Source organism: Dermacentor andersoni, chromosome 1 (genome assembly GCF_023375885.2).
Source record: "Dermacentor andersoni chromosome 1, qqDerAnde1_hic_scaffold, whole genome shotgun sequence".
NCBI lineage: Eukaryota > Metazoa > Arthropoda > Arachnida > Ixodida > Ixodidae > Dermacentor > Dermacentor andersoni.
This window is the reverse complement of record NC_092814.1, coordinates 94,347,711-94,366,936: the sequence shown is the minus strand read 5'-3', so window position 1 is coordinate 94,366,936 and position 19,226 is coordinate 94,347,711. Positions and strand designations below refer to the sequence as shown.

Sequence of the window (19,226 nt, the reverse complement as noted above, 5' to 3'; positions counted from 1 at the left end):
CGTTTTTCTCCGGCGGCTGCTGCTAACGGCGCGGCCGTGCGGGCGCCTTATTTTGAAAGCGATCTGCGACGTGGCCAAAGCGAGCGCCCGCGCGGGCCTCTTCAAAGCGATCTGCAATGTTTGCAGTGTGCGCGTAGAGCCGGTAACTTCGTATGCGCTGTGCTTTCGACGCTTCGTTCGCGTCGAAGCGAGAGATGCACGAAGGTCAATTCGATCGCTGCTGCGATTCCTCACTCCAGCATATAGACCGCGAGTTTCCGCGCTCATCGAGCGAGATGTGTTCATGTTTACCTGTGCGTACGTGACACCCTGCTTGTTAATTTAGTTAGAAAACGTTGGCGGGCTAGTTGGTTTGAATCCATGATAGAATGTGTATGTGTGACTGAACGAGGACATAGAAAGAAACAGACACATAGAGACAGCGCTGTCTCTGTGTGTCTTTTTCTTTCTACGCCCTCGTTCAGTCCTGCTTACCCATTATATCATTGTTAATTAAGTTACTGAGCGAATGTTTACAAATTTATACGGCAGATAAAACTACTATCCTTACTTCATATAGCTATCTACGAATTTTCTATCGCAATCGGTGCTGCGCCTTTCGGGCGAAACTGCGACTTTTTATTTTTTAATTTCCACCTACCTATAGTGTTTCGTCTTCGGAATCAGAATCATGTTTTATTGAGTTACTAAGGGTAATACACAAATGAATATACAGAAGGAGGTCCCAGAGTAGATGGCTGTAAAGGGCTTCCTTTAGTGGTTTTCATTTAAAATCGAGTGTGCCGCCGTTTGCCATACCAAAGGCAGGCCTTTAGAAGCACTGCCTTTGCGATCCTCCACTCGTATATAAATTCCTGGCCGCTCGAATTCTACGAGTATACCAGTTGCGACAAGCTCCTGCGGCACTCTGATAGTAATTTTCCGGCACTTGTGAAGTAGTACTTTGTTATAACTAGAAAAAATTTTTGATCCTTATCTACGTCTATGAGAAGTAGATGATTCTTGCGTCTTACGCCCGAAAACGGCTGGCGCGACTGTACACACTAGTTATAGTCCTTCCAAAGACTCATCACATCTGTGCCAGCGGTCTTCTCCTCGATCCTGGCACGCATCTTCGCCTCCTGTTCGAGGGTGAAGTGTCCCCTCCAGTCGCCCACCTGACCCTTGCGTATAAATTGCATCGTCGGACCCCTGCCGTCTCGGGGCACGAACATTCTCCGCACCGGTCCCAGGGCGGCGCCGCTCGCTGTGTTCAACAGCTTCTGCAAGTCCCTGTCGGACACTTCGATGTGCTCCTTCATGTACTGCACGCTGCTCTTGTCCAGCACCTGCTGGAGGAGGTACGGGTCTTTCTCGAGCGACTCCACGTGCTCCTCTCCGAGGAAGCGGGCTAGCCGAAGAACGCCGCCCCTGGTGTCCTCCTTGAGGTCCTCGTAGGTGAGGAAGAACACGTTAGGGTCGTCCTTGTGCTCGTACCACGACAGAAGGTTATCGAAGTAGTCGCCGAAGTCCGTCTCGCCCCTGATGAAGACTTCGAAGAAGTCGTCGAACGACCCGTCCGCGAACTCGTAGCCGGGTATGCCCCGCGCGTGGTGGTAGAAGGAGACGCAGCAGTCTCTGGGATTGCGCACCATGTACACGTACTTCGCGTCCTTGTGGTACGGTTGCCGGTCGAAGGCCAAGTGCGTCTTGAGAAGCCGTGGCGGCGGCATCGCGTCCAAGCCACGGTTGCCTGTAAATTCCAGGAAGGGCGTCTTCATCTGGAACTCGAGGTAGTTGCTGGCCGACACGCCACGGTTGAGTATGAGCTGCGAGATCTGCTGGATCCAGTGGGTTCCGCATTTGGGGTACGTCACCAGAAAGATGTCTCCGGGCACCGGCTCGAAGCTGAGAGCTTCTCGTACGCGGTCAGGATCGAAGCCCCCTGGTACCCGGATCCCGTCTACGTCTATGTAAGTTGGCTTCTTCGGGGCAGGCATCGTGACCTGTAAATAAATAAATAAATAAATAAATAAATAAATAAATAAATAAATAAATAAATAAATAACGCTGCTGACAGTGCAGCTTTTCTTCCGAGTACATCATTATTAAATAATACCGGTAACAATGCGACAATCGCTGGTTCTTTTGGAGCGCTCTGTGCTTGCGAGATTCTCTGCAATCAAAGAGCTTTAAGATGCTATACGTTAATAGCATTGCGTAACGCGTGCCCCACTATTCACAGCAAATTATGCAAACGGTACTGTTTTGGCTGTTTTCCTTACGGAAGCATCGTTAATCGGCAGCAAGCCGCAAAGGCAGCGGAAGGGGCGTATAGCGGATAATCATTAGGACGACTGCGAGAGCGAATAAATCTACCCACGGAAGCGAGACAGCTGTATGCGCAGGGATACGTCTTCCACATAAAATTAAAATGTAATAAAATTAGTAAGCCAGAACAGATGTAAAAAACTCAACATGTGAAACGGCATGAACAGTGCGAAATGTTGAAAACAGAAACAAAAGCACAGACACTTTACAAGCACCAGCATAACTCTATATCATGTCACGGCTTCTGTTCATGCCGAGGTGCCGTTTCGGATCACCGAAAAGCTATAGTTGTCTGTGTCCGAAACAACTGCTAGTACACTATAGTGAAAAATACGGGAAAAAGGAAAGTGTTGGATGCAGAAAGCAGATAACGCGCAGTGCATCGCTTTGCGACACGTTGATTGCGGCTTTCTGTAACACTGAAATCTCGCAGCCCTAGATAACACGAGAATGTACCAACGGAGAGGTAGACGGGCGTCAGAATGCACCTCTCTTTTACCTACGTCTTCATTCACGCACAGAGAGCAGAGACGAATTTAACCCTGGCCGAGTGGGAGCTACACTACCTTCTCCGAAAGCAGCGTCGTATTTTATGACGTCGCCCGTATACGCTATAAGCAGAATGAGGAAGTGCTTGTAAACTGTCACCAGGCGTACTGATAGCGACAATTTATGATGGCAATTTATGTTCGCAATCGATAATTTAATGCTCATAAAATTGTCGCTTGTGGAGCCTTCTCTTAAGCCATAAACGTGCGTCCTTCCGTCGGCATGAAGGCGACTCTCGATGAACCAGCTAGGTGCAATCCCCTCATATAACAAATTTAGCTTTCACACTGTCTTAATGGGTATTACGCTTAGGGACATTTTGCTTACAGACATAGTGCATGCATGCAGATAGAGAGAGATAGAGAGAGAGAGAGAGAGAGTTCTTTAATAAAATAAAGAGGATTCTGCGGGCGCGTATGTAAGCGCAACATCTTACTCTGTATAGGAAAGGGAATTGGGGACCGAAGGTTCCAGGGAGAGGAGGGTGAGATAAGGAAAAAAAATCAGGAAAATGTTTATCATAGTATACACAGGTGGGATAACGCTGATGTTATTAACGTAAAATGGTTAGAGCTTGACGATTAAGCCAATGTCTTGATCGACAGCAAAAAAAAAAAAAAAAAGATGGCAGAGACACTCAATACTTTACGTTTGGGAATCCGAAAGCATTGTAGTCGCTTTGGTGAAATGTTTTTTTTTCTGCTCGTTCCTTGTCCGCGCAAGCTCTTGCCAGCGTTTTAACTGCGCCTCGATAAGGCCAAATGAAAACGCGCCAAGCGTCTAAACGCGCTCGCTTGCCCACGAGGAACTGATAGCTCGAAGGATCGCTCAGCGGCATTCAATTGGACATTAATGTTTTTTACACACCAATTTCACACGCTCATGACGTGGCGCTACCTCCAATGGCTGCGCCGCCACGCACCCAACGACGGCCCCACGTTTAGTCAGCCAGAACCGTGGAGCCACCGTGGCGTGAGAAGAATGTGTTCGTCTCGCACCCCGGAGGCCCGGGCGCGATTCCCACCCAGACCGAAATTTTTGTTTTATGTTCAAAGGCATTTAATTTACTTTGTTTACAGGAATCTCCCTGAGAAATCTGACGTCAATTCGAGTATTTGTTCATGTGCTTTTACTCTTTGCCGCCGGCCATTTTCGGTGCCATCATTTCCTCGAGCCGCTGACTGCAACGCCGGATTTTCGCGCAATGGGGCATTTTAAATTTTTAATGCTTTCGCTATAAACATTTAACGCTTGACGTTGCTTTGAAGAAAATACATTGTACATAGTATGCTTCCTATAAAGAGAAGTTTGGGAAGCAGAGACCATTTTACTGAGATAACATGTCCCTTCGTCTCTGCAGCTTGGACACTCCAACAAAATATGTTCCATGGTTTCTAGCGCATCACACTAAGGGTTGGTGGACACTTGAAAACCGCACCGGTAAATGCGGCATTCAGTCTAAGCCGTTGATACATTGTCTCAAGGTGACGGGGAAGCTGATATGTGGATTTTTTTAAGACGGAGTCAACTGACTGGAGAAAGTGATATTGATGAAGCGACATACTCCACAAGTGATTCCTTTCCTCGTGGCGTATTTCTTTGCCATTGATGATGCGTCGGCATTTGTATAGTATATCCGTCTGAAATTTCTTAAACATAGGCCTCTGCGGGCAGATAGATAAACTTTTTTTTTCATTTCAACATAGTAGTGTCCAGCAGGTCATTGGAATACTGCAGTGTGACCAGCGACAGTATCAATGTGATGAATGTAACCAATGTCTCGGATTACTGGATGTTGGTTACTAGCTCTGTTGATGTTACATATGCTTTGTAGGGCGATTTTTGAGGCTGTAAAGATGACCCATCGTTTTGGTTGTTGCCGAAGGATCTGAAGAACGGCTTCCTTGTAGTGCCGCATTGTGGTGTCGTCTCCCTTCTGTCCTTGTTCGCTGGCGCTAAATATGCTTTCAATGCCAGTTTACCAACGCGCCCAACAAATGGCAAGGCTTCTGTTATGACCGTAAAGTCCATCTGCCGTGCATGATGTTTACCGTTCAAGAAGGTCAGAAAAGTGCTGACCAGAAGACGATGTGTCGAAACCAGACGACGAACTGCATTGAGAGCAAGACCCATCAATGTGGACATGGGTCGAACCCGAGTATTCCTTGGCGATATATGAATCAGGGCGATTTGCAGAGTTCCAGCTTGAGGTATGTTTTCTTTTTTTTTTCCGTACTGATACCGGGAATGGTGTAATGCGACTAGCATGAAAGAAAGTGTCCAATGCGGCAAATTCAAAGGCATGAACTTCTGCACCCGTGCAGGAATTAGGGCAGAGATTAAACGGAAGGCTTGCCCAAAGCTGGCGTTAGCGTAATTTTTAGTTATGCGCACAAGAAAATGTTTCCTAATTTGAGTGACATGTCGAAGATGAATGTGTAATATTTCTTGCGTGCTTTACAAGGACATATGAAGATTCGCATGGAAAGAAAACTGAAGCGTTCAGTTTTCTAATCGTTACTGTAACCATACGAATAGTCTGCACTGGATAACTCTTTGTTTAGGCTTTAATATCCAAAATGCGCTGCAGAACGATGGAACAAATGGGACAAGGCCGACAAAATTCAACATTCGGGCCGCAGTCGAACACGTCGTGAGGAATCCGCGGGGGCCGCGTTCCGATGGGTGGGGATTGTAAAAATGCTTGTGTGCCGAATTTTGGGGCCCGTTAAAGAACCGCAGCTTGAAAAATTTATTCTGGAGCCCTCCATTAAGGTGTCTTCAATGGTCCCCGTGTTGTGCTGGGTCGTTAAACACCAGTCAATTAATCACATCTTGAGAAATACTTAAGTCGTTGCCAGCGAGGAATGAATTCTTTGTTAACTGCTGCGCGCGGGTAAGCAAAGTAATTTTGATGCAACAAATAGAAGGAATGCAAGACTGATAAGCTTTTTCTTTACGAAAGTTAGTTAATTTAGTCCTAATTATCTTTCGTTTCGTTGAAACTACTCTAATAAAGAGATATCCAAAGAAAAAGTTGAGCAAAATTAATTGCTTAATCGATTTACAAGAGGAGGGAACTTTGGGCCAGTTGGTTCGACACATTGAAGAGGAAAAGAACCGCGACTTCAGACGCGACGTGACGAAGACGGGACGTGACGTGATACCGCTCGTCCTGTCCATTCTTTCGACACGTCTCAAGTCGCGGTTCTTTTCCTCTTCAAATCGATTTACATTGTGCTGAAATTTTTCCTCAGCATGCAACGTTCAAATATCTGCAGGAGGATGTTTCAGAAATAACCAATTAGAAAATGATGAAATCGCTAGGCAAATACGCGTACGCATGGTTAAGTATGCCAGGACACCACGTCAAGTAGGACGTGATGTCCTTGCACTTAACCACATTATACTCGAGTCCCATCTTCGATCGTACGCAGTACGTGACGCCGTGGCGTAAAGAGCAAAGTCTTCAAAGGCGAACATCTCGCAGTTCGATGCATGCATCTCGACGGAAGTTTAATGAACTGCGTCGGTCTTTTTTTTAACGTTACGATGCACTTGCATGTATAGATTATGCGTGCCAACTCTAGGTGAACACTGCATGCGTGACACACGAGAGTGATGCACTGGCTGAATTTGAAATAAGAAGTGATTAATGAAAGTGCCATTAAGCCGAATACGACGCATGCACGCGCGATCCCATCGGTCGAGGCAACGGGGCATGGCGAAAGTCGTAGTTCGGATCAGTATTGCGTAGGGGCCCGTGCCGCAGTTCTGCATCACTCCACAGGGAACGCTCCGAGTTCCACGCAACTAGTGTCGCAGGTTATGGCTCGGAGCCGTTACAGCTGCACTACATTTACACTCGACAGCAGGCACAAGAGAAGCAGCTTGGGCATGCAGCCGCTTGATAGGCTTTCACGTTGTCGAACGACAGTCAAAAGCGACAAAGCACTCGACTTCCCCGGCCTAGTGCAAGCCCCCTCCTTCTCTCCCCAGCCCCCCAAAAAAAAGAAGAATTCCTGGCTACACCACTGGTTTTCAGGTGTGTAGCGATTTGTTGTTGCAGGTGAGGGGGGGGGGGGGGGGCGATATTACTGACCATTTCCAATGCCATTCAGATGACTTCAATCAATCAGTGGACTTTTCTTCCGTGGATTATGGGGCCCGCACGTTCTCGGAGGATAGTTTTCAAGGGGCATGCTTGATGGGGTGGACGGGGAAGTAGTTGTCCGGGGCATACTTGACATCGTAAGCCACCGCACGCGCGCCACAAAAGGAAGTTAACCTACACGGACAAACACTTGTCCCCTATCCGTTTCTGCTCTCACGTGGCGTTTGTGTGTGTGTGTTTAAGTGTAACTAGCTTAATAAGTCAAGTATGCATCAATTAGCCCTTGTCTTTTCAAATGTTCAAGGAGAAAGCGTCAATGAAGTATTCGCGGCAATTGTACGATGCCTAGGTTCAACAAGAAAGCGATGACCCTTTGTCATTCTTGTTTTTCCTTCCTTTATTTTGTTGGTAATTTAAAGTATGAAAGGATACTTAATCACCCCATAGTGAGGTGATGGCTAATCTTTATCGCTTAGTGACACAAATAATATGACTCGAGGCTTAAAACAACAACAACGACGACGACGACGAGGCAGAAATAAATATGAAAATGAGCATGTACACACACGCAACATGCAGTCGTTCGGAGGCTTTCCGCAATTAAGCGCGCTCAATAGAATGCACTAGACTGTGTCGGCTCACCACGCGGCGTCGCAAAGCCTTCCTCGGCAAAGCGATGACCTCGCCACAGCAATGATTGTTTCTCGCTCACTGCCGCTTTCATATATCAGAGAAGAGCCCCCACTGAAACCCCTTAAAAAAATGGAAACTCACAGGAGGCTGCTTTCTGTACATACACTGCTGTTAAGGATATTTGACCCCTAGGCGCCCCCAGATTAAAGTACAGACACGAAATACGACCACTCAGAATTTTTCGTCGCGTGATTTGTTAGGCGGCGCGAAATTTAAAAAAAGAAGAAAAAATAATGGCGTGCATTCCATATGAAAACTGTACGACAAGGTCTTTCCTTCGGAGGTTCGAATTACCTTGGAAGTTAAGCTTGAAACGAGCGAGTTGTGGCACGGACAAGTACACGTGAAGGCATACATTAAGAATACACACGCACCTCTTCGCGTTCGTGTTCCTTGTCCGTGCTATAACTCGCACATTTCATGATAAACAACCAACATTTCCACATCAAGATGAACAACCAACAATTCCAAATCACCCCTTTCGTTCAAAGTGAGACTCACATAGACTTAAAAAAAAGGGAGAGAAGAAAACGATTATCGACAATATTCGTTTTTTATTACTGGCTGCCAGAAATGACAGGTCACTGACCGAATTGCAATAGCCCATACAGAGTGAGGCTGGCAAATGAACGTTGGTAAGTTTACACTTGAACGGAACAAAGAGGCGAGAGGGATGGGGAGGCGAAGAGCAAAAATTGGCAGCGCCTGAGGAGGAAAATGTCAAGACGCACTGCCCAGCGTGGCTGATATACAGCTCGGGAAGAGCAACCGCACAACCAAGCTCGAGGAATTCGGCGAGGCTGCAGCAGTACAGGCGCGCGTTCGCGGCGTGACCGCGAGGCCACCATCGTACGTAAGGCGCGGAAAACACAGTACTTAGAAAAGGCGAGCGTCTCGGACAGTGTGAGAGCACAGGTCGCACGTTGCGAGGGGGCCGAGCCGTGCTTTGGGTAATCATGTGGGTAATTATGTGCCACTTAGTATGTACCACCCTTCCAAGTGCAAAAAAAAACAGGAAATCCTTTAAGATTTCTTTGGTGCTGGGCGGTATCGAACTCGCGTCACATTTAATCAGATAAACTTGCTTGAATGTTATATTCGCACAAGCGTGACGCGCGAACTTCGCAGCTGAATGACACAGCGTGTCTAGAGGGAAGCGCCAGAGTGCTAGAAGCCCGGCTGCCTACTCGCCCCATACAAGACTCGTCTCTGCAGCGACAATACGGTGTGTTGCTATGCACTGCTTCATTGTTAATCGCATTAACGTCGACATTCATCGTGAGATGGGTTCTGCCGCAATTTATTTTTTTTTCTCTGAGTGCATATGGCGCGTCGTTGGCTGGTATCTGACCAACGTCGGCACCGAGACCGTTGGCGTGGTGCTTGACTTCCGTGAGCCGCAGTGGCATCAGCAAGCCATTAAAGTGGGGTAGTCTTGCATGTGAGTGAGCTCCGCCACCTTGATGCTGGTGCACCACGTTTTTCTTTCGCGGCCGTACATTGAAAGCTACGATCATTCCCTCTGAGGAAATGAATGACGCGGCTGCAGGCGAGCGTGAAGCGAAAACTAATTATCCCAACTACGCCGGTGATGATCCACATCGCCAACAATAAATTCATTTGGCTCCGTTCCACGTAGACACTGCAGGAAACAAACGCATGTCCCCGTGTTTTCCCAACGAACACACAGTTCTTCATATCCTCCCTCGCAAAGCTGGCACTTAGCAGGCGCTCTACGTGCACGTAATATGTGCCTACGTATTTAACTAATACATGGCGCGCTCGACTTACTACAGGACAAAGTTAAGGTGAAATAAAGAAAAAAATATATAAGCTGACGTCAAGCTTGAAGTCAAGGGTCTCCTTGTTATTTACACGCGTACAACGCCGGCCTATCTGCAGTCTTGTGTGCACCGCAGCTATTCAACAAGAAAGAAAGAAAAAGAAAGAAGGAAACGAAGTAGCGTAGATGACCATTGCGTCCTTCAAATGGAAGAAAGGCATCTCGCCGCTTTTGGTTGCGCAACCTGTTGAGCGAGTACAAGTGACAAGTGACGTGGCTTACAATATTTGCAAACTTTTCCATTATATCTCTTTTCTTGTACTTTAGGAACAAGTTGTTGGGAACTAGCCATTTTCGAAACGATTATGCTATTTGAACATGAAATTTGCGAGTACGCAATGCATGCGCATTTGAGGCATAAACAGTAAACATTATTGAGGCCATGGTCCATGCATCGGCAACATGCACAGGGGTTTCTGCTCGCAAGAAATCTTTACTTCGTCTTTACTCTCAATCGGTACCTTGACTGTCATCTATTGAGCTATGGCGACTGTTCAGCGAACGCTCGTAATTATTATCGCATAAAAAGTGCATAGCTTCGTTATAGTGTATGTCGGGAAGCTGTGCGACCCCTGGCGTGCGCGTTAAATTAGATTTATCGCAGTTTTTTTTTTTTTTTTTTTTACCACGTACACCTGTAATGAGACGAAATGGTGGAAGGCAAGGAACTAATTTAGACTTGCTCGGTTCAGACTTCACAGTGATTCTTTTCTTTCTCAATTATTGTTGCCCCTCGTCATTGACCTTAACGCTCCGACGACGCCATCATAGCCACGAACGGCCAATTCGTCGCGACAGTTGCACAAGACCCAAATAGAACCGAAGGAGATGAATGATGACAAAATACTGTCCATGGCGCACTTTAAGATGCACCTCAGTCACAGTACGCGGGCGTCTTTTTTTATTATTATTATTCCGTGCCTATGAAAATGCAGCCTACGTTAAGCCTGCGAATTGAACCGACGACACCGTACACAGAAACATGTCAACCGTCCGCGGTATAACTTAGCGGATATGGCGTTACACCTCTGAGCCCGAGGTCGCGGGCTCGATCCCGGCCGCTGCTGCAGCCGGCATTTCGATGGGGACGAAATGCGAAAAACGCCCGCGTGCTAAGATTTTGGTGCACGTTAAATAACCCCAGGGGGTCAAAATCAATCCGGAGTGCCTCGCTATACGGCGTGTCTCATATCGAGGTTTCGGCATGCAAAACCCCAGAATCTAACTTTAAGAACGACGTCATGCACTGCCATATGTGGCCCCCGCGATGGAGATAAAGTCTAAGGACGCCAAAAATTACTGTTCATGGAGGCAGTCGCTGATCATGACGAACGTGTAGCTCGACAAAGAGAGAAAAAGTTGTGTCGAATCGACAAAGCTTTCCGTTCGTAACACCTCTTTTACAATGGCCGACCGCCTTCGGTAATGATATGTCCAACATCACGACTGATTGGTACCTCCTCTTATGAACAGTTTCATCATACGGACTAGTGCGAATGCGAATTCAAGGCGCCGTTCGTACGCAAGAAGAGGTTCATAACATGCTTCAGACTATCGGTATAGCCAATGGGATGACAGCGAAGGCGCTGTTTAATGACGAACAGTTCTTGCAAACGAAAAGCTGACCGAATGCGCGCCAGTATTCACAAATACCTTTTACCCGGGAATTATTCGCAAGAGCAAGTTCCAGTTGATCTTGATGCTGGACACATTATTAGCGAAAGCGGACAACCAATGGTAAAGAGCACTTACGAACGAAGAGCTTTGTGAATATGGCCCCATGGTCTATGGACGACAAAAGCAAAGGCAGTAATGCGATGGGGGCGAAATGCGAAAACACCCGTGTGCTTAGATTTAGGTGCACGTTAAAGAACCCCAGGTGGTCAAAATTAATTCGGAGTACCCCACTACGGCGTGCCTCGTAATCAGATCATGGTTTTGGCACGTAAAACCCCATAATTAAATTTTTTTAAAGGCAGTAATGTTTTCCACATACTTTCATCTCTCCTGTGCTTCACTTACTTCTGTCATGAAAAGAGATTTATAGCCTTCGCGGTAAGAGCGTCACCCTCTTCCAACCTTGCACACAAAAAAATCAAATTTTATGTTCGATCCATTTAGGAACGGATAGAGTAGCCGCGGAAAAAAAAGCTCTCAGATAGCTTGACGTAGTCACAGCCTCATTTTTTCTTTCAGCAGCAAGAACAGCGGATACGCCCAAGGCACTTTTCTTTACAAAAATTCGCGTGAGACAAAAACTGTAATAGAACAAAGAGAAAAATTATATAGGCACGCACAAATGTCGCAACAAACATAACAATGAAAACAAAGTGATAATGAACAGGCGTTCAATTGTCATAATTTCAGTAAGAGTGCAATGCGGCGCGCCTCGCTCAGAGATGGCAAGCCGCCCTCTTCAGCGAGGCACCCGAAGACCAGGAGTGGGCCGTCCAGTGGGCCAGGGCCATTGCCAAGGATCTCGAAAGATTTTCCTCGGGCGATGGATCCCTGGCAGTCTAGCCCCCGGCACCAACAGCAATACCCGTTGGACAAATAAAGTGTATTCCTATCCTATCCTACCGTAGAACATATTAATTACCTCCACACCTACGCTGAATACTTCTCGCAAATTTCGCCGTATGTATTGGTAATCAGGTCAAAGTGAACCATTTGATACATATTCAGAAGCGACGAAAGCGTGTAGTTAAACGTTGTTTGCCTGTGTTTAAACACGGGGTGGATACTTCCCAAGGTTCACCGCATCTAGATGAATAATAATTTTCTTTTTCCGTAATTGGGCTAGATAACGTATGTTATCTACATTCTTTTTCGTTGGTAGCTGAAACTTAATGCTTAGGCGATAATTGTATGATTTATGAACGCTAATATGATCCCACCTTCACTAAAGTTGACAGCAGCGAATGACTCTGCAATAATTGAAGTGCACCGTTCACTTACGGTGCGGACCCTGCTACAGCGGGACAGTGAGCTTCAGCTGACCGTCAGACGCCGGCTTGGAAGCGCTGAGCGGCCACCGCCCGGCTCTGCAGCGACAGTATCCAAGCAGCGCTTGGCCGGCAAAAACCCGGCATAAATAGACTCTGGGCGCCGCTCTCAAGGACAGCCTGAAAGTGGACGCCGACTGCTATCGGCTTTCGTTCCGCCTCGCCACTACGTGCGTCAACAGCCGTATACTAGTTCTTGATGGTGCCTCTCGGCCACTTTCATTCGGCTCTTCGTATGCGCCGGTCATTACGTATGCGTACAGCTCACTCCGAGCGCCGAATGCGCTGTGTGCGCGGGTGGCCGATGCGGAAAAAGAAACACTCCGCGCCGACGAAATCATTTCGTGCCACTCTGCTTTAATTCAGGGACTCCCGAAGCGCCGACTCACAGAGAACTGGCGTTTTCTATTTGTCATCACCAGGTAAAAAAATGCTCGCCGTGGAACCCCCGTCCTGCCGACATTGCAGGATCCTTCGGTCCGCGCACGCAACCAGCTGTGTTATATCGCTGTCGCCATCCAACACTCCCCCCACTACCGCTATTCATTATCCCGCTATTTCAAACACAAGATTGATAGGAAAGCTGGTTTAGTTGAGATTAAATCCGGACATGGCGGCCGCATTTCGATGGGGGCGAAATGCTAAAATACTCGTGTACTTAGATTTAGATGCGCGTTAAGGAACCCCATGCAGGTGGTCCAAATCATTCCGGAGTACCTCTTCACGGTGTGCCTCACAATCAACTCGTGATTTTGGCAATTAAAACACCATAATTTAAACTTTTGAACTTGACTTTTGATTGCTTTCTGCGACTCCAATCTTTGTGCCTCTTTTCTTTTCTTTACCTGTCGTAGCAAAGGGGTTCGTAGCAAAGTAGCTCCTTACACACCCGTGGGATAACCCATCCCTGATGAGATATCTGTGGCTTTTCGAATAAGAAAAAGTGAACACTCGTGTGCTAGCCACATCTCTATTTCATTCTGTGATAGGGAAGTTACTTTTTCTGGAAGGCAGGTGAATTAGCCCTGGCTAATAGTTTAATAGTTTCTGTTGCGTTCTCACCTTCTTTCCCATTTTCACTTGCATCACACCACCAAGTACGCGCGAAGGCGCGAGTCTAAATAATCGGCGTGTTGGAACATATCAGCTGCGAAGGCTTGATAATGAAGTTAAGTTTGCAGTTAACCCGTGTCTTGCGGCTCTTCTTTTATGTCTTTCTTATAAGTGGTTTTGCCTTACAGTAGGTACTTATAACCACATTTAGTAAAAAGTAAATGAAATCACGTTGGCTTTCCTTTAGAAGCGGGAAGACGCTGGGCTACTCTTGTTACGGACTGACCCACCCGAGCAATGGCTCATGGTCGATATATTTTATTTCCCACGTGCACTGTCTACATGAGTCTGCATTACTTCATTTCCCCCTTGATTATACAGTATATGGCATGCAGCAACAAATGTGAAAAAGAGAAAGAAAGATATGCAGATCCAATGCCCATTTTGAAGTCTATGTGAAGCGAAGCGGTTCATGAAATGCCATAAGTTTGCCCATTTCATGCCTGCGTCCACATATGGCGTAAATGAAACTGACGCCCACGCATGTGCTATCGCGCACTCGTGCTATGCACTGTTTTGCAGGCTACCGTGTGCAATCTGTTCTTCGTCAGCCAACTGTGGTGTATGAATTAATTAATTAATTAATTAATTAATTAATGTTTATTTCCACAAAACAAGTACAATACAGTGTTGTGGTGGGAAAGTGGAGAAAAAAAGCTGCTCATAGCAGCTTGATTGGTCCCAAGAACCCAGTAACATCCGAGCAGCAGGGTGGAGCAACATATTTCGTAATGACTACAAAAAATTTGCGATTATATAAATACAAAAAACATTGATCATCTAGTCAATAAAGAAAGACATATTTGAACTATAATTGAATCAGACATAGTTTAGACATGAAGAAAGACATCACTGAATTATTTAGAGGCGTGAAAAAAGTTTAAAAGATCAACTCGAGAACACGACAGTACATCAATTTCATTACTCATCAGTTCATTGAGCAGCCTAGGCAGTCTAGAACATAACATTTGCATGCCGTAATGGGTACGTGAGTGAGGTGTGTACCAGTATTCCGGAAATCGGATTGTGTAAAGAGAGAGAGAGAGAGAGGCTCTTTAGAAGAAATACAGAGAATTTTGCAGGCGCGTATACAACCTCTGGCATGGTACTCTGTATAGGGATGGGGAATTGGATTAATATATTTCAGAAGAGAGTGGAAGAAAAAGAGAATGAAAATAAATATGAAATGTGCAAGTGGACTTGATACTGATAGTTGCAGGTGACATGGCGGGTAAATTTAGGCTTTTGTATATGATAAGTAGAATCTTTAAAGCTTTCCTATTAGACCAATTTCTGACAGGTATTTGAATAATAAATCCAAAAGCCGCCGCTGTATTGAGGGGCCGGGCTTTGGACCTAGGATGCTGGGTAATGTTAAACGATCATGGCAAATCATGTCCATTTGTTGCTAAAAAAATTGCCTCTCGTTGCGGTACGCGGAGCATTCTTGTAATATGTGCTCCATTGTCTCTAAGTTTCCACAGTTATCACAGTAGGGGTTAGTGGGAAGCCCTATGCGTTACAGATAATTGTTCGTGTATGCCACGTTCAGTCGAAGATGATGGTACAATGTCTCTAAGTGTCGAGGAAGTAGTCGTGGAATTTTCGGTCTCATTTCTGGGTCAATGTACCGCAGGAAGTTATCTTGGTCAAGCGGCAGATTCCAGATGCGGTCTTTTTCTTGATAGGCATATTTTTTTGCAGGCGTTCTCAGATCATGAACAGCAGGTTGCCATTATCCCTCGAGAGAAAAGTGTATAACAGCTGTGTCTTACCAGTACTCACGGACGGGGCAGAAACCTGGAGGCTTACCAAAAGGGTTCTACTTAACTTGAGGACGACGCAACGAGCTATGGAAAGAAGAATGATGGGTGTAACGCTAAGGGATCAGAAAAGAGCAGATTAGGTGAGGGAACAAACGCGGGTAAATGACATCGTAGTTGAAATCAAGAAAAAGAAATGGGCATGGGCAGGACATATAAAGAGGAGGGAAGATAACCAATGGTCATTAAGGGTTACGGACTGGATTCCAAGGGAAGGGAAGCGCAGCAGGGGGTGGCAGAAAGTTAGGTGGGCGGATGAGATTAAGAAGTTTGCAGAGACAACATGGCCAGAATTAGTACATGACCAGGGTAGCTGGAGAAGTATGGGAGAGGCCTTTGCCCTGCAATTGGCCTAATCAGGATGATGATGATGCTGATGATGATGCTGATGATATTTTTTCGCCATGTTTGAAGCGTCGGCTTTTGTAAAAAAATGTTCTTTTTGAAACTGCGGTATTGGAGTTTATCTCGGGCAGCTTTATCCGCTTTTTCATTTCCCTAAATACCGGCATGGCCAGGTATCCACTGGAACTTGATGCAATTCCCAGCAATCTTAGCCTTGTGGTGAAGGTTAGCAATGCCAAATGCTGCAGGTTGATTATTACAACGCTTGTGCCTGCTCCACATACTTTGTAGGGCTGTTTTTGAATCCGTGAAAATCACCCATGTCTTTGGCGGCTGCTGTCGAAGTACATACGCAAGGGCCTCCTTAATACCATATAGCTCTGCTGAAGTAGGTGATGTCGCTCGCTCAAGATGAAACGAGAATCGTTGGACTGTAGAGGGAACAAAAAGTGCGCACGATGAGCGATGTGGAGTAGTAGAGCCATCTGTGAAAATGTGCATTACGGCTGCGTATTCTTTGTGCATATATTCCAAAGCTGTCTGATAAGTCGCTGCATGAGGCATTTTCTTTTTCGCACTGATTGCAAGGATATATGGCACGATTTCCAGTGGAGACAGTGTCCATGGTGAAAAGTTTCGCGGAATAATTTGTGACGTCTGAGCAGGAATCGAAATAGACCTGCTTCCGACGGCCTGTCTAAAGCTAGATGTAGCCCGGGTTCTAGAAATATCCTTTAAAAAAGTGGGTCTTCGTATGAATGACGTGTCGGAGGTGAATTCGAAGTGTATCCTGTGAAGATAGCACTTTAAGAGGCAGGCATCCAGCTTCTGCTACAGCTCCTGAGCGGGACGGCCCCTTCGGAAGGACTAGACATACGCGAAGGTAGTTGTTCCGTGCTGCCTCAAATTTTTTCTTGCTTGTGGGAGACATTTTGTGCAGGATCTGGAGGTAATACCGTAGTGTTCTGTCGACGTAGGCCTTATGAAGGAGCACCATTGATCGACAGTTGCTGCCCCACTGCGATCAGGCTAAAAATCGGAATACGTGCGACGCCTAGGAAATCTTCTCACTCAGCTTTTTCACTTGAGGCGACCATGTGAGGTTCCTATCGATCGTCACTCCAAGAAACCATTGCGTCTTGACGTATGGAAAGGTACGAGTTCCCAACACTAGTGGATATTTTTCCATACACCTCCGCGTGAAAGGCATAGCAACGCTTTTGTCGGGGGACAATTTCAGATTCTAATTCTAAGTCAGGAAGGGTCGATCGAGGTGGACTAGGCTGGTGACTTACAATTTGCCGAGAAGGTTGTACGTGCCCCGCGGGAAAGAAGCCTACAGTACTGCTCTGCCACCTCTCTCAGGGATGCGCGCTCATGTAATGAGAGGGCGATAAAAGGATAAAGCTGTTGCGGCTCTTTGCGAATGCCTCTGACGACTCGCCAGATTTTGCTCAGCGGTTGCCGTATGTCCAGTGTCCCAGAAAAGTCCCTCCACCTTTTTCGGTTCAGTTTGGTGAGGTAACGTCGTATATGTCTTCGTGCCTGTCGACAAGCCCTGAGGTCTTCGATATTCTTAGTACGTATAGGGTCTTCCTTTCGACACGCCTTCGAATGGCACATAACCTTTCGAATTCCTCGTCGTTAGTAGGCACATTACAATGCTTAGTGGCAGAGCGAGTACTTTGTTTGAGGCAATGAGCTATCGTCGGTATTAATTCTGCACTCGTAGTCGAGGCTGTGATCCCTTGGTCTACGGCTGCTGTGTAAGCTTCCCAGTTTACCGACTTCAGTTGCACTTTTCTGGGCGACGTCCGAAAATGAAGCAGAGATTAGGATCGGGTAGGGATCACTACCTCGAGTCTCGAAATCTGTGTGCCATCCGAACATAGGGACAACTTGACTTGATGCGAATGTGACGTCAATGCAGCTAACAGTTTTCGGATTTTTCAAGTACGTCATGCTGCCATGGTTCAAGGGCTCTATATTGTATCTTGAAAGAAGCTTCGCCAGCTTAGCACCCCGAGCACATGTAAGTGAACTGCCCCAAATCTCGTTATGTGCGTTAAAATCGCCACAAATAATATGTGGAGATTGAGTGCTTGTCAACAAGTTTTCCAATCTTGACACATCGAAAGGTGATCCTGGTCCCAACTAGACACCGATCAGGGTAAACACTTTAGTTGCAATCACTGTGGTTGCGCAAATATATTCATTATTGTCATGTGGTGCTACGTCAATCACAGAGGCAGTAACCTCGTTGCGAAATCCAACGAGCAGTCGGCTAATTCCATTTTGTCGCCTTGAGTGATGAAAATAATAATCCTTTATCCTAAACTGCTCGTCGACGCGAGACTCGGAAATGACCATAAAAGGGAATCGGTACACTCGCGCAAGATACTTGAAGTCGGCTAATTTCGAGCGCAAGCCGCGAACGTTTCACTAAAATATAGTACACGTGCACTAGTGTTTGTTGGTGGACACCACCTGTGAGGCGATTGTTGGCGAAGCCATCGTTGTTACTGCGAAGAATCACGGCGTTGAGCCGTGAAAGAAGACGACACCAGCAGTTCCAAAGCCAGATGGCCTCTACCTCAGAGATGCTTTTAAACGATGGACTGGCACGGAGAATAGCCATGATTGCTGCAAACATCATGGGAATCAGCATACTTGATATCCCATTTACAGCGCTACCATCTAACAGCTTTTCTCGGTTCTTCATGTTCTTCTGCTGCGACCTTAGTGATACTTGTTGTTGTGGGCTTGCGGCTATATCACTGTAAAGAGATTTACGCTTGTTCAGTTGGCCTATTGACTGTATAAGGCTTATACTGCATTTGTGCTCATTTTTACAGGCTATTGCCAGACGGTATTCCATAAGATTTGTAATTTTCAAAATTTTAAGCTCTTGAAATAAGGAGGCAGATGGGAAATCGTATGGCTTGTTGCATATAACACAAACTGCTTTCTTTTGTAGTACGTACAACTTCTTAATGTTTGTTGCAGAAGTCGTATCCCACACAAGACAACAGTAGTTTGAGTGGCTCATAAAACAGGAATTATATATCAACTGTTTAATGAAACGGGGGAGAAAGTTCAATGAGTAGATCAAACCAGTAATTTGGGACAGTTTGCCTGCAACGAAATCTGTATAATTATTCTAGGTCATGTGTTGGTCAAAGTGTACACCTAGAGATTTTACAGATTCAGCGCATCAGTAGTAGAGAAATTAATCCTGAGGTCTTCTCGTAAAGTGGCCTGCATATTTTTATCCCGAAATAGAACTCCTTTAGTTTTTTAGGGGTTAATACTTAGGTCATTTTCGACTGACCTCTTATATAATTTTTCCAATACGATATTAGCCTTTGAGACTAAATCAATTAGGTTTTTAGATTACAGAAATAACGTGGTATCATCAGCATAGATTATAA

General features: G+C 46.0%; 1 protein-coding gene across 1 annotated transcript; it reads right to left on the bottom strand.

Annotated features, from left to right (window-relative positions):
• Positions 1 to 615: 615 nt before the first annotated feature.
• Positions 616 to 12,686, bottom strand: LOC126544758 (sulfotransferase ssu-1-like). The gene is made up of 2 exons (XM_050192229.2): positions 12,468 to 12,686; positions 616 to 1,985 (listed from the first exon to the last, which is right to left on the bottom strand). Exon 2 carries the CDS (start codon positions 1,977 to 1,979, stop codon positions 1,044 to 1,046), a length of 936 nt encoding a protein of 311 aa, XP_050048186.1. The 5' UTR covers positions 1,980 to 1,985; positions 12,468 to 12,686; the 3' UTR covers positions 616 to 1,043.
• Between the last annotated feature and the right edge of the window lie 6,540 nt (positions 12,687 to 19,226).

Excerpts from the sequence above, each read along its gene's own strand:
- LOC126544758 (XM_050192229.2), bottom strand. The coding sequence starts at position 1,979 with ATGCCTGCCCCGAAGAAGCCAACTTACATAGACGTAGACGGGATCCGG.